The 16,314-nt window shown below is 42.7% G+C and overlaps 1 protein-coding gene across 1 annotated transcript in view; it reads right to left on the bottom strand.

The window, feature by feature from the left end:
• Positions 1-16,314, bottom strand: part of LCLAT1 (lysocardiolipin acyltransferase 1) — a 263,583-nt gene that overhangs the window by 139,007 nt on the left and 108,262 nt on the right. Inside the window, 1 exon segment of the mRNA XM_029593016.1 lies at positions 15,589-15,705. Coding sequence (XP_029448876.1) covers positions 15,589-15,705 — 117 coding nt within the window.

Raw genomic sequence — 16,314 nt, 5'->3', positions numbered from 1 at the left:
CTCCCCTGCTATTTATGACAGCACAGCTCAATGTATTTATAGCATAAAAAAAAATGGTAATTCATTTACAACACAGCCTGAAGGCCAGAGCAATCAGAGCACTTGCCAATCGAAATTAATATTTTTTCAAAGTTGGAAAAAAAAAAGCAATTAAACTTCTCATGACCCTTTTGCCCCTCCACTGACCCATTTTCAGAACTAAATAATTTACTTAGCCCTGGAGTAAAGGCATCTCACCCTGGGGAATGGAAAACTGCCAGGAGGCAAAACTAATTCACAGGAAAGCTATGGGGCATTACAACTGTCATCCATGCACAAAAAAATAATCTGAAAGATGTAAACATGATATTCAAGTGATAAGGAAGTAGCACGCCTCCCCCTCCCCTTTAATACCTTTGACCAACAGCAGATGCAAGAGGCAATGTAATGAAGTTGCATTTTCTCGACTATACAAAAGCAACTGGGTGATGACGCTTTCTGCACTCAGGCACTGTACATCGCTTTTTCACCATGAGAAAAGGCACTAATTATAGCAGCACTACACAAACCGTGCTCTGTGGGCAGACACCAGTGCTCTGCTCTTAATGCAAAACTGTTGTATTATCATAACAGATTACAAAAAAAAAAAGAAAAGGAAACGGTCTGATTACGTTATGTGCAGAATCCAAATTGTGAGAGGGTTGTTTCTTTCACCAAGGTTTGGTGACACTATTATTTTAATACATTTACAATTCAACAGGAAAGTAATCCATCAAAAATATACTCACTGGAGCGGGCAGGGGAAGCGTGGGAGTGCTTCCCTCATCTTTGCCCATCCAAAGGAACTACCCTTGGAAACATGACCTTCTATAATGCGCCTCTCTATCCCTCTTCGTAATATCCTTTACGGAATTATTTCACAAATGCTTTAAATATGCCTGCTATAAAAGCCTTTTAACAATTGACAAGATGATTGAAGGGCTTTCTGTTGAGTCGCTGTTAACAGGTTTATGACCCTACGTACATGACAGAGACTATAAAAATAAATGTATTGGAAAAAGAAAGACTAAAGAGTATGTTTGTCCCTGTGCGGGATTGTACATTTCCTTTCTAGTGACTTTTCAGATCTCCTCTGGCTAGTCTTTCTTACTTGTGGCAATGCAAGAATCGTGCCGCAAGTGGCGTGCACCCTTAACATCACCAACATAGGGCCCTTAACATTGAATTATTCATGTTAAAGAATGGATATTGCAAAATAATAAGAGACTATATTTAAAAATAAACACAAAAACTAACTGAAATAGCACACACCATGAGCAATAACTCCATTTGTGTTCATTTATCTCAACGCCAAGCTTAAATTATTATGAATACATTTTTGCCGAGAAAGGTCCATCAGTGAAGCTAGGCAAGTTAATTGTATGGAGAAAATAATAAGCACCTCCAATGTTTCCTTTTAAACAATCTCCGCAAATCACAACACAAACTAATTACAGTGATGATTTAATTAAAGGGAAGGCTCTGCACACCATGGTGATTTTAAAAGCATCAGTGCTTTCTAACATGCAGTGGAATTTAAACACAGCCAGTAGGAAGCTAAGAAAAGCCTACCCAATATAAAAATTTGATGAGATCTATTATTATTTGCATCAGACATCTAAAAAGCAAGGAAAACAACAGTTGTAAGGATTAAGCTAGCTCAGAGAAGATGTTGACCAATCAACCATGGTACCTTATCAGACCTGTCATGCTCACAATCACCAAATGGTGTTGCTTTCCAAAGCTTGAAGCATGGGCAATTCCACAGGAGAAGCAAGAGCCAGCAAGAGCATCATAGCTGGTATTTTCTCAGAACCAACTACATTTTTTTTAAACTAATGGGATTTGTTAGCCTTTTAGGTATAATAAATTAAAATATTTGGCTATTTGTTGTGATGTGCTCTACTTAGCCTCATACATGCTTAACTCCCAGCCCTTTCCTCCCAGCAGGAAAAGGCTGGGAGTTAACCATCCCAACAAAACAGGCTTTAATTTTAAACATTTTTAAAAAGCTTAATTCGGAGATGTTCTTCAGCCCAAGAGACATGAGGCCTTTCCTTTCTTTATTGGTGCATCAGAAGTGAAATGCCAAAACTCCCTGGGGAGTCACATGACTGCACTTCTCATATGGAAATGTAGAAGTTGGAGGAGACTTCCAGGTCAGAGAAGATTTACTTATTAACGTAGCAAGTTAAGTTGGAAAGCAAAAGTTCTTCATATTAACCCTTCTTCAAGGTCTTTCTTTGGTAGCTTTTAAGTGGGATCCAACAGTAGATAAAATCAATTATTATAGAAAATCTTCGATTTAAGATGTTTTGAATTATGATTCTAAACTGACAACCATTATCCAACTTAAAACACTTTTTTTTTTACTTTATATTTATTAATTTAGTACATAAAACAAAGCAAATTTTGCACAGAAACTGAGAAATACATAGAAACAAAATCCAAGAGAAATGAAAATCAATGGAAATACATTCTCAATGCTTTACTCCAATTATGGAAGAAGAGAGGTTAACATTGGAGTTATACAGGAAATAAAAGTAAAGGAAGAGCCATAATGTGACTACACATGTATCAATTAAAGATCATCTAGTCTTGACCGCTAGAGACTGGTGATGAAGTAGCTAGCTTTTTTAGAATCTATAAAAACTCTCAGCTGCTCAGAAACAAAGATATCTTGCTGACTGCTACATTTTCTAACAACACATTGGCAAGGAGACCTTACCAAAAAGAGGTCCCCAAGACACGTTATCTCCTGGCGTAATGTTAGGAAACCTTTCCTCCTCTCCTGAATGGCTCTAACAAGATCTGGGAAAATCTCAACTACCTGACCCCAGAAATTAACGTTCATATTTTTAAAATAAGATCTTATTTATTTATTTATTTATTTATTATTATAAAGATCTACATCTTTTATTATAAAGATCTATATCTTGTTCAGAACTAAATGACACTAACAAAGTAACCCTTTCATATATCTCAAGAAAGGACGCTTCCAAAACAGCAGTTAATTTCAAATTATCAATTGAGGATTGCACTTCCCCATCCTGTACCCCCCCTTTGCGTGTAGTCCAGAAGGCAAAAAATATAATTTGTTGAAAGAAGGGATGGGCCTCTAAGGAACACCTTCATTAAATATTTTCTCAAAGTCACAAATGGAATTCCCAACTTCAGAAACCATAGAGTTAAAAGTCTTAAATGATTTTCAATGAATTTCACTCTTCTCGTGATAACCCCATGCTCCTGAATAATCGCAGCATTCACAGACTCCCAGAATGCTCCTGCAAATGCCTTTTATGAGAATGAGTTATGCTCCCCAAAATTCCAGAAATCAAATGAATTCTCATTGAACAACGTGAGACAACAATACCAAACTCAGCAATCAGCCTCCATATAAACAGTGAAGCGTCACCACATCCAGTTTTATCATAAAGGAGAAATTCTCACCAACAGTCGAGAGCGCCAAAAGCTGAAAGGACTCCGTTGATAGGAAGCCTGCAGCTTCAGTAAGATTCTCATCTCTTCTTCCTTGGCTCTGCTGCCGTTGACCTGTAATGCTCCAGGACCTACAGATAAAAGCAAACTAGAACTCCCACTTTCCACTGCTCTTGCCACCGCGGCACCACCAATGACGTCATCAATCTGTGCCGCTGCAGTGTTGGAGGGAAAAGAGCTCTATTCAGCTAGATGTGGCCAAAAACCTAAGGGACTTAATGAAGCTTCTTCTTTCTCCTAGTGAGAGTGGCGCTCCTTCACCGCTATTGACAACAGGGTCCATGTCCCTTATTTCAGATGTCAAAGCCACGAAGTCAGTAATAGAACACTGATCATAAAGGAGGGGATTCTCAGTAGGATATACACGCACCCTCCCTTTCTTTTTAGAAGGCATCAGTAAAGAAGAAACAAGTACAACAAATCAAGGTAGCCTAGTCAAACTCTATGGTTACTCACGCTGCCATCTTAACTCCTTCCTCATAGTCCTGCACACAGCCTACATTTGTTTCAATTTTAAGATACCTGAGCATCTCTCAGCAGGCGCACATTGGTGCGCTGATGACCATGAGGCCTCATGAGGTAATGTCAGTAAGAAGGGGCTTCCTCTCCTTAAAATAATGCCAGTGCACTGTCCTGTAGGCACACCTTGGCACTTTCCTCTTCAGACACAAAAAAAAAAGCTTTAAAAATGTGTCTATGCTTTTTATAATACTATGTTTTGGATCCAAGATGGCGGCAGCAAGCAGCTAAGAGGCAGGGCTTTGCAGTCTTGTAAAACAAAATACAGTTATCTTTATGGGCCATAACTGGAAGGCAGGTGGACAGTTGTCCCTGTGGCCCCATAGGCATTGACTCCTATCAGCCTGATGGATGCTCATGTGCTCCAGGAAGTTGAGCTGTTGATGAGTGAGCCATAGGGATGTTTTGGAAGGAAAAGTTTGATTCCTTCTCCTTGCTTGATGACATCATTGAGTCTGGCTGTGCGAATGCCTCCCGCAGACACTGCAACAGTCAGGCTTCTCTCCATGCGGCCTTCAGAGCCACTCACAGATGACATTTCAGTGACTCTCCATGGAACAGGGAACACTAAGGGCAGCAGACCCACAGCAACTTCAAACATGCCTGCTGATTGCATCATTCGGATGGACCTGGTATTGCAGCAAGACGGAGTTCAAGGAGGTATTGTTCCATCTATGTTGGTTAGTTATTCTGTGTTTTCTGAAGCTTCAGCCTTCACTTTGAAGAGACCTGCAGTCTTCTGCATCTGGGAAGCCATCAAGGAGCTTGAGAAAATGATTTCTTCCCAAGTAGATAATTTACAATCTTATACTAACTCCCTGGAATCTGGAGTTATGGTACTGGAAAATGCTAAGGAGGATATGGCCTTTCAGCTATTGATCTAAAAACTTCCATGTGTCAAATTAAATCTCTGCAAGAGAGTTTGATTAAGGAAAATTTGTTATCTAACAAAGTGGAAAATCTGCAGAAAATTCATTGAGGCACAAGAATTTGTGTTTTTTAAAATTTTCCTCAAGTCCATATGGTTTCTCCTAGGAATATGTTTAAGAGATTAAGTGCTGGAAGTATTTTAAAGAGTCCAGAAAATGCATTTCCTCCTATTGCTAAAAGATATTATCTAACTCCCTCCAAGCGAGAAATAGAGTAGAAAATCACAGAAACTCTCACCAAATTTGGATAACTCCTTGCATGTTACAGACTTATTAGAAACTTCAGAGTCTGCTTCTGTTAATCCATCAACATTATTGCTTTCTTTACTATTAGAGTCTGATCGAGACTGGATCCTTAGAATATATTTCAGACACCAAACTGGAACTTTTCTTCATTGTAAGGTTTTGGTATTTCCAGACGTGGCAAGAACTTCTCAAAAGAAAAGGAAGCAATTCCATTTCCTTGTAAATGTTGTGTAAAATTTAGAAACACTAATTATGTTTTCTTTGAACCTAGTCAGCTCTCTTTTTTCTTAGCTGACAAAAGCGTATCCTCTGATATTCCTCTGGCTGCTTCAGAGGTAGATGGGAATGGATAAGTTCCCAGGTGGTCGCTGCTTGCTTGATCTTTCTTTCTAATGGTTTATTACCTATTTTCTTTTGGATTGTGATATTGGTATCCCACAAATTATGGGCTTGATCTAATGTTGAAATTGAAAGTTTACTTTGGAAATGTGTTTTCTTAATTTTTTTGTTTCAACGTGGATTTACTTAATCAAGTTTACCATGTGAATATTCTGAAAAGTGAATAAATAAAAAGTTAAAAAAAATAATACTATATATTATAAAATTCTGAATTATTTTGGTGAAAATAGGGTGTTAGGTCCTGGAATTGGAACCAATCTCCCATTTACTATATAATATTGTTCTTAATAGACAATCTGCTTTGACTTATGTTTCATGTTAAGATGTGGTTTTTGGGAACCAATTATGTCTTAAGCCTGAGGAGGGCTTCCTGTGTCCACAAATCCAAAACCAATCTCTCTCTGGGATCAGCACCTAAGATGTAATAGACCATCACATCCACAGATCTTTTTGTCCTCCAGGAACTCATCCAATCTCTACTTAAACATATTTATAGAGTTTTGTCTGAAAACCTATTCCATCAGTTTACTATTCTAAAAATAAAAATATTGCCTTTCTTTTACGATGAAGAAACGCTTCTCTCTCTAGTCTTGAAGGGTGGCTGCTTATTATTTTACTTATACTGAAAGATTGTTGGACAATTTCCCACACTGTCTGCACAGTATAATTCTAGCCCCTTTCAACTTTCCTGAAGAAAACAGATCTACATCTGACAGGGCAGCTCCTTAATCCCCTTCCATTACTGAATTGCCATTTTCTTCACCTTTTACAAACGTCTTGATGATATATTCCCTAAATATGAGACCTAGAACTGTATGCTGTACAACAGTTGTGGCCTAATAAAGGCCTTATACAATAACAAAAACATCTTCAACTTCCAATTCCGCCATGTATTTGATAGAGACCAGTACTGTCCCAGGAGCAGTGGTTGCCATTTGGCTCTAAATGTTCATGCATGGTTTGTTGTCCATTAGAATTTAGAAAATCATTTCTTGAGTGATAGTAAAAATCAGTGATACATTTAGTTTGTTTTCTACGTAAATGATCTTATGGCCTAGATGCATCAATCAATTGACCAAACAATCTCATATACCACCAATCTTTGCACTTCTACATGATTGCCAAATCCCACTGTAGGACTGTTTCCTGAACAATGACTACAACCTGACACAGAATATCATCAACAAAACTGGTTATTTGGCTGTCAATCGAATCTTTCAGATCATTTAGTGGTAGTGGGGAAGGTAGTAAATAATTTATCTGTTTTCACAGACTTCTGCAATCACAACCCATTGCATGACCGTGACAATCTCAGCAGCATACCGATATGGTCTGAAGTTGCCTGCTGCAGCCCAGAGCAACTAGGTCTTCTCAGGTGATCTCTCATCCAGGTACCACCCAGGTTCCGAGCCTGTTTAGCATCCGAAATTTAACAGGTTTGGGCTCACTAGGATAGTGTTGCTAGCAGAATCATTTGCTATTAGATTAAAAAGATAAAGAAGCAAATCTAGTCTGAGTTTCCTGTCCACTAGGACAACAGAGTTGCTTACCTGTAATAGATGTTCTACTAGGACAGCAGAATGTTAGTCCCCACACACGGGTGACATCAGCAGATGGAGCCCGGCATGGAAAATTTATGTCAAAGTTTCTAGAAACTTTCTCTGGCGCACTGAGCATGCCTAGCGTGCCACTATCTACACGTCCAAGCGGGGTCCCTCTTCAGTCTCATAACATAGAATTACAAAAAAATAAAATAAACATAGGAGAAACCCAACTCTGCGGGGTGGCAGGTGAGTTTAATGAGGACTAACATCCTGCTGTCCTAGAAGAACACCTTTAACAGGTAAGCAACTCTGCTTTCTCCTAGGACAAGCAGGATGGTAGTCCTCATACCAGGGTGAATCCCTAGCTACAGGCTGTTCCCGAACCACAAGCAAAACCAAAAGACACCAAACCAGATGCCAATGGACACAACAACATAGGTGCTATTGGTAACAGCAGGAATCAGCCTGAACCCGAAAAAAGGCCATAGGTAGGAAGAGTTGGGTTCTACAGTTGGAAGAGATTCCAGAAGACAGACTGGCCGAAGCTGCTATCGTGTCCGCCATCCCTGTCCAAACAGTAGTGGGCGACGAAAGTGTGGAGGGAACTCCACGTCACAGCCTTGCAGATCTCAGACATGGGAACCGCCCTCATGTGGGTCACGGAAGCCACCATGACTCTGACAGAATGAGCTTTGACATGACCCCCAAGCTGCAGTTCCGCTTGCGCATACAGAAGGAGATGCAATCCGCCAGCCAGTTAGACAGGATTTGCTTGGACAAGGCAACTCAATCTGTTCTTATCAAATGAGATGAAGAGTTAAATGGACTGTCTATGGCCTGCTGTCCGCTCCAGGCAGAAGTCCAAGGCTCTCTTGCAAACCAAACTGTGAAGTGCCCGTTCGGCCCTGGTGCGAATGAGGCCTAGGAAAAAAGGTGGGCAGGACAATTGACTGGTTCAGATGGAAATCTGTCACCACCGTAGGAAGGAATTTAGGGTGTGTATGCAGAACCTGCATACACACCCTAAATTGAAAGAACTGTGTGTATGATGGATACGTCACCAACATCTGAAGTTCACTAACTCTGTACTCCAAAGTGACCGTGATCAAAAACATGACCTTTGAGGTCAGGCACTTCAGGTCACAGGTGAACAGGGGTTCGAAAGGATCCTTCATGAGTTGGGCCAAGACCACATTAAGGTCCCAGGACACAACAGGAAGATGCAAAGGAGGCTTTAACTGAAGCAGAACTCGCATAAAGTGCCCCATTATGGGTTGCACAGAGATGGGCGAACAATCCACCCCCTGGTGGTAGGCATTGATGGCACTCAGGTGTACCCTGATGAAGTTGGTTTGCAAGCCAGCATCCGACAGGTGCAGCAGATATTCAAGCAGTTTTGGTGTAGAGCAGGAGAACGGATCCAACCCATGACTCTCACACCACACAGCAAACCTCCTCCATTTCAGGCCATAAGACTTCCTGATGGAAGGCTTCCTGGAGGCTACCAGGACCCGAGACACATCATTCGACAGGTCAAGGAGTTGCAGAATTATCCTCTCAACATCCAGGCCATGAGGGACAAGGCCGAAGGAGGTCCCCAGACCAATCAGGCCCCTGATAGAGAGCTCTCACAGGAGTGGGAATCAGATCTGCCTCGGCCAATAGGGGGCTATGAGGATCATGGTTCCCTTGTCCTGCCTGAGCTTCAAGAGAATCTTCATCACCAGAAGAGGAGGAGGATATGCGGACATCAGGTGGGAAAAGGCGTCTGTGGCTGGTATGCTATCCCCCCTGTACAGGGAGCAGAAGTTTTTCACCTTGCTGTTGTAGGGGGAGGTGAAGAGATCCATGTCTGGGGTTCCCCAAAGAAGGAAGATCCAGTCTGCCACTATCGGATTCAGAAATCACTCATGGGGCCGTAAGACCTGACTCAGGCAGTCTGCCACCACATTCTCCATCCCCACTAGGTACATGGCTCAGAGCAGCATGCCCTGAGATCAAGATCATGACCAAATCTGAACCGCTTCCTGACACAGGAGGAATGATACCGTGCCTCCCTGTTTGTTAATGTACCACATTGCCACCTGGTTGTCAGTCTGGATCAGGACCTCCTGGTTGGACAAGCGATTCCGGAACACCCAGAGCGCATAATGGATCATTCGAAGCTCCAGGAAGTTGGTCTGGCACTGAACTTCTTGAGCATACCACCGGCCCTAAATGCTGAGGCTCTCCACATGGGCCCCCGACCCCAGGATCGACATGTCTGTTTTGAGCACAATCTGGAACAAAGAAGACTGGAAAGGAACCCTCTGTTCCAAACTGGGCAGGCTCTCCCACCAAGACAAGGAGGTCCGGAGTGGTGGAGAAAAGTGAATGCGCACATGGAGGTCCTGAGTGGCCTGCTGCCACTAGGACCACAGGGTCCATTGAGCCCTGCCTTATGCATGTGAGCCAAGGATGTAAAATGGGCAGTGGCCACCATATGATCCAGGAGGCGGAGCATGAGACGGGCAGAGACCTGCTGACTCTGGCGAACCAGGCCCGCAAGGGATACTAGTGCGAGCACCTGATTGCGGGGCAGATAGGCTCTGGCCTGTGCCGTGTCCAGCCGGGCGCCAATGAAGTTCAACTGCGGTGACAGGGTCAGATGGGACTTCGGGTAAGGGACTCCAGCACCTGAATGGTCAAGTGCAGAGGCCAAAGTGCCCCCTCCTGGGTGGCAATCTTGACCAGCCAGATTCAAGTAGGGGAACACCTGCACCCCTAGACGTTGGAGGTATGCTCCTACAGCTGCCAGGCACTTGGTGAAAACACGGGGGGCCAAAGCCAGGCCGAACAGCAGCAACTTGTATTGGAAATGCCTCTCACCCATGACGAAGCAGAAGATTTCAATGTGGGTGTATACTTCTTTGACATCAAAGGAGCAAAGCCAGTCCCCTCCTTGAAGGATGGGAATCAGGGTGTCCAGAGAGACCATTTTGAATTTTTCTCTTTTTAGGAACCGGTTCAAAGCTCTCAGGTCCAGAATAGGTTGGAGTCTCCCAGTTCTCTTTGGAATCAGGAAATAACGAGAATAGAACCCCCTCCCTTGTTGCTGCAACAGGATGGGTTTGATTGCCCCGGCTGTTACGAGGGCAGAGAGTTCTGTCAAGAGTATTTCCTAATGCGCGGACTGACCCCAAGAGGGGCATGGGGGAGTGTCCACAGGAATACCCAGAAAGTTGAGTCAATACCCTCGATGAACGATAGATCATCCCCACAGTTCCGAAGTGAGACTGGACCAGTCGCCCATGAAGAACCGTATCCGGCCTCCGACCAGAGGGCTCAACATCGAGGGTGTGGCTGATAGGCTTATGTTCCCCCGCAGCCAGTCAAAACCCCATAGCAGGGCTTGGCTGGGGTGCAGGTTGAGGCCTGGGGATCCACAGAAGATACAAACCTCATGCGGGTCCGTGAGCGACTTGGTCCACGGACACTGAGGGTATCGGCGAAAACTCAATGTCGTCATAAAAATTGTATCCATTGAGTGATTGGTACCCAGTGTTCACTGAGAACGAGACACACCAGGAATAGACTGCAGAGAAGGGAGAAAACTTATCATGCCACCTGACTACCTGCAGGGAGAAGAGGGACCCCAGCGCAGGGAAAGTCAGAACCAACCAAGATTTATTGAAAATATATCGAAGAAAAGAGAAGATAGCTCCATGGAAAAGAAGAGACTGAAGACTGTCTCCGTATGGACTTGTGGATAGTGGCATGCTGGGCATGCTCAGAGTGTAAGTCAAAGTTTCTAGATATAAGTTTTCCGTACTGGGCTCTATCTGATGATGTCATCCATGTGTGAGGACTAACATCCTAGGAGAACATTTATTACAGGTAAGCAACTCTGTTGTCCTAGTGGACAGGAAACTCATACTAGGTTTGCTTCTTTATCTTTTTAATCTAATAGCAAATGATTCCGCTAGCAATACCATCCCAGTGAGCCCAAACCTGTCAAATCTCGGATGCTAAACAGGGTCAGAGTCTGGGTAGTACCTGGATGAGACCCCAGCTGAGAAGGCCCAGTTGCTGTGGGCTGCAGCAGGCAACTTCAGATCATATCGGTATGCTGCTGAGATTGTCACGGTCATGCAATGGATTGTGACTGCAGCATCCTTCCTAGGAGAATCAAGTATATCACAGAGACAACGTGCTCAAGCCTATGGAGAGAAGGAAGGAAGGAAGATGGCTCTTGCTACAGTAGTAACCCAAAGGGTGGCAGTGAACGTTAGCATTAGAAGAGACTTTCCTTTAGCTCTCAAGAAAAAAACTCTCTTTTTCCAATGCTCTTATAGGCAAATGTGTGACCAAAGACATGTTATTAATTCTGATATGTTATAATTCTATGGTGAATTACTCCATAATATTGTCTATTTTCAATATATATACTCACTAATGGGAGCAAAAACGAAGCAGAAAAGATAAAATGACAGTCACATTTTAAGAGGAGCATGGTAATGGCAAATGGATAAAGAACTAAAGTGAGACCAATGAACTCTATGCCGAGAAATTCAAAGATTCACAATGGGACAAAGGCAAATATCCCCAAATATCCCCAAAACTGTGCTGTGCCTTTTTAGCATCAAAAACAAAACATACAGTGAGCCAAACATCTCCATACATTTGGCTCAGAGATTTTTCAGTAGAGAGGCCCAATGTTACAAAGTTTATACGTGGTATGAAGTGCCCATGCTGATGCTCAATGAACATCTCCCAATTAATTTTCTCTTTCATTAATTTAAATCTAATGCTGTAGGAATAATTATCTCAAATTTCATTTTGCTTACAAGTTTCAAAGCAACAATATCCATCCTGAATCTCAGGTACCCCCATGTGGCTTGTCATTTCTACAGAATTTTTAAACTATCAAATCAAGTGTGAGTCAATGTTTTAATTTTAAAGCTTACAATGAAATAGAATATTTGATTGTGGCCCATTTACAAAAATGAAGGGGATATGGTATTCATGAGCATTTCAAAGTAAATTCCAGGCATAATCTATAGTGCCTGCCCCAAACCATTTGATATGAGCAATAAGCGAGTTTTCTTACTGTAAATACTGTTTTCTGTAGATAGCAGGATGAATTAGCCATTGTATATGAGTGACATTATCCGGCAGCACCAGTCTCGAATCTTCAAGCTAGTAGAGATGTGAGCTCTACTGAGCATGTGTGGGAGTTCTCTTGTAGGTATTGCCTAGTGAGCTTCCTCAGTCTATATCAGAGCTAATCCAGCTATGTAGTTGAGACTCAAGGGAGTACGGCAGGTATTCCATGGCTAATTCATTATGCTATCTATGGAAAACAGTTTATCATAAGCAAACTTTCTTTTTCCATCGATAAACAGATTGAATAAGCCATTTCATGCGAGGAATCCTAAGCTGACGGTTGCAGCAGAGCATTTACTGAATGAGCAACCCAGATTCCACTATGGAGAGTATAGTACTACAAGAAGAGGTTATGTAAAACTGCTTGTCCACATTTACTGTCAACTCTTGAGAGATTGTTCAGACAGTAGTAGTTTGTAAAGGTGTGAACAGAGAACCATGTAGCAATTTTGCAGATGTCTTTGAGGGGGACTTCTCACAAATGGGCAATGGAAAAGGTCATAGCTCTCACTTGATGTGCTTTGACCATATTTGTGATATCCAGTCCTGCTGAAGTGTAGCAGTGTTAGATACATTCAGCTATCCAATTGGATAATCTCCGTTTGGGTCATACAAGACAAAGAGTTGTGAGGCTTGCCGATGTGGTTGAGTTCTTCTCTTGTAGCAGATTAGTGCTATCTTGTAATCCTAGTGAAGGTTCTTTTCCTCATCGTGAGCCTGAAGTCATGGAAAGAAGGTTGGCAATCCAATGGACTGATTGATGTGAAAGGTCGAGACTCCCTTCAGTTGAAACTTTGGATGAAATCAAAGTACTACCCTGTCGTGGAAGATTGTATGTATGGCCGGAATTGTACCAGAGTTTGAAGCTCGCTGATTCTTATCACCAAAGTTACTGCAACCAGGGAAACTCCTTTCCATGTTAAGTATTTAAGGGAAGCTGTATCCAATGTTTCACAGGTGGTTTTATCAACTGGGAAAGGAAAACATCCCTAGTACTTCTGATTGGGGGTACTTGTCGCTGCGTACATTAACATTTAGCATCATACCCATCTTTTCTATAAGTTTTGAATAAGTAAGGACTTCTGGAGGAAAAGAACAGGCATTTGGGAGTAGATCAGAGGGAATCCCCGTAGATCTCTCTTCTGAACCAAGCTGCAAAGGCAAGCTAATTCAGGACTCCAGTGACAATTCAGATGATTTGGGTGGTTTCTCCGGTCGCCACGGAGGAGAGAAAGCCTGATCTGTCAACTCCAGGCAAGATGACTCCACTGCAATTGTTGATGTAGATCCTTGAAGTAAGGGATCTGATGATGTGTTAACAGCCACTGGTGAAGCTGAAAAATAGCTGTGGAAAGGAGAGGTTGGAAAGTTCCTTCCATCTCCCATGATAAGGAGGCAAAGAAATTCTTAACCATATTTGCAACTTGGTTGAGGGACTGTTGTATCCTCTGACCTTGTGTGAGAGGTGGCATATCTTCTTCATAGACCAGAACTGATTCCTGCTTAACAATAGAAGGTCTATTGGAGGTGAGTGGTGGTATTATGGAGCAAATTGAATCCGGACTCTCTAGGTGTAGGCCCTGCGCCAACATTTGTGAAGGAGTGAGGGTTCTTTTGATTGTAGGTGGTAGGGCAATGAAATCCTCTGTTGCACCTGCCCAATCACAACCAGCATAAAGCTTTGTAGCAAAGCAGCCTGCAGGATCCAAGCTGAAGCTAGGTGCATCGAGTGAGGATGCAAAAATAACCAGTGCTCTGAAAGGGTAGAATGAGTTGAGGGGGTGGAGTGAGCTGAAGGAGCAGAAGATTTGTTTCTTTGGTTGCTTGAGGGTTTGCCTTTGGGTTTTGTTGATAATGCAGGAGCAGCAGTAGTACAATGCATCGAGGTGGATTCACTCTTCCTAGCGCTGCAATGTGTGGACGCACCAGAGCACGTCGACAACACATAAGCTACCTGCAAAGACTTTGATGTATCATGCTTCACATGCATCAACAGAGTAAGAGTAGAATGCACCAGTGGATCCAGCATCAGGGACATTGGTGACGTATATATCAAGAACATTGGTCTATCATGTGTAGAGTGCACAGTGCACTGAGGAGTCTGGATACAGTGTGTATTGAATACACTGATACAACTTGTGTTGCGTGCAGCGGAGCACCTTGCTTCAACGGTGTCTATGTCTTTTGTATCATCAACATTGATGGTGCCAATGGGTTCCGCTTCTTGTTTCTTCGACTCATGCACTACGGAGAGTGATGCTGCTTTGTCTTCAACACATGTAAGCTAGTTCCACATGACTCTGAGACTTCGGCCTGGTTCGCCGATGAAAGAATTTTGGAGGAGTTTGAGCTCAGCTCCCTATCCAGTAAGACAGACAATGTTGCACTGCGGGAAGAGGATTTACTGTGATTTTAAAATGATTTTTGCTCTCCTCTATTTTGGTAACTCTAGACTGATGGGATCATGTGAACAAGTGGCCACAGGCATAGCAGATTGCCTGATCATGATTCAGCTCCAAGTATCAGTGTTGTGGGTGCTACAGGGGCAGCAAGGCAACAAAACTGAGGAGAAAAATTAAAATAGAATTGATTTAGAGAAAAATATATACGGAGAGACTGAGTACACATATGTGCTTTAGTTTCAACAAAAAATGACTGAGGAGGCTCACGTGGGAACTCCAGAGCATGCTCAATAGAGCGCAAAGCTGCCAGATGATGTCACCCACCTATAATGGCTAATTCAGCCTGCTTATCGACGGAAAAATGTGTGTGCTGTCACCCACCTATAATGGCTAATTCAGCCTGCTTATCGACGGAAAAATGTGTGTGCTGTCACATGGCACACACATTTTTATCTGCATTCACCGGGATGGGCAGAGGGAGCGTGATTTTCAAATCATATTTACTGGTGATTTTGTTTCCCCTTTTGAGTTTGGGATTGAATGGCTCAGCTCCACCCTCAAATGGCTCAATATACACCCTATAATTTATTACACCAGAAGAGCACAACGTTGATAGTCGCAGTGAATATTCGGACATATTTGCATATCTGGTGTCAGAACCTGCTGCACAGAATCACAAGGAACTTTATAAACAAACAATGATTAAAATGAGGGAGGTAAGAAGGAAAACAGAGCGTCAACAAAAACTAAGGTTGAAAATGGTTCCTGTTGGGACGATTTTCACTAAAGGCAGCAGATTTTCTGGAAAATGCCTATTTGGCCCTTGGCGGTCATTGCTTGGGATAATGAGACATAGATAATTGATCTTTAAAAAAAAAAAGCCATTACCTTCTATTAGACGTTCCACTACGAACGTAAAGCCTGTGGTTCGCGGATGCAAGACGTAGTCATATCTTTGAAGTCCGTTCTTTTCAGCAAACTCATTGCTACGAGCTTTGGTGTTTTCTGAATGAAAAGGCCAAACAAAAAAAAAACAAATCGATCAATAAAAGAATTTACTGGTGGAGGGCACTAGTATGTGTGTGTGGGTGGGAAGTTAAGGACAGTTTCTCAACAAAGAAGGGAACAAAATTTGGCACTGCATATGTTGCAAGTGAAGCAGAGGACAAAAGGGCTTTTTATACAGTTCCTAAGAGCATAATACAAAAGGTTTGTGTTTGTTCTCATCATCATCACACAATTACAGAACTCCATTCACTTCCTGATGATCTGTGCTTAGCGGATATAATCATGTCCCTCTTCATATCTGCCACACAGTATTAAGTGGCAGCAATATTGAGATATTATAACAAAACAGATGGTGCTGTTCTCTAGTTACCGACACAGTAGACCTGACTTTAGGCAATGGGTGTTAGATGAGATTGGTGGCGTTGTGGGGGGGGGGGGGGGGGGGGGGGGGGTAGCCAGATACGTAAGTGCTTAAGTGGTTTTCTACTGTGGCGCTGTGGAGACCGTGGCTTGGACACTCAGCCACGGATTTTGCAGTTTGGGGCTAAGAGCAAAGCTGCAGCAGGACTTGAAGAGAAGGCAAGTCGAGTACACTGGCTTTCGCAG

Source organism: Rhinatrema bivittatum, chromosome 3 (genome assembly GCF_901001135.1).
Source record: "Rhinatrema bivittatum chromosome 3, aRhiBiv1.1, whole genome shotgun sequence".
NCBI classification, from domain to species: domain Eukaryota; kingdom Metazoa; phylum Chordata; class Amphibia; order Gymnophiona; family Rhinatrematidae; genus Rhinatrema; species Rhinatrema bivittatum.
This window is presented reverse-complemented; position numbering and strand designations above follow the sequence as displayed.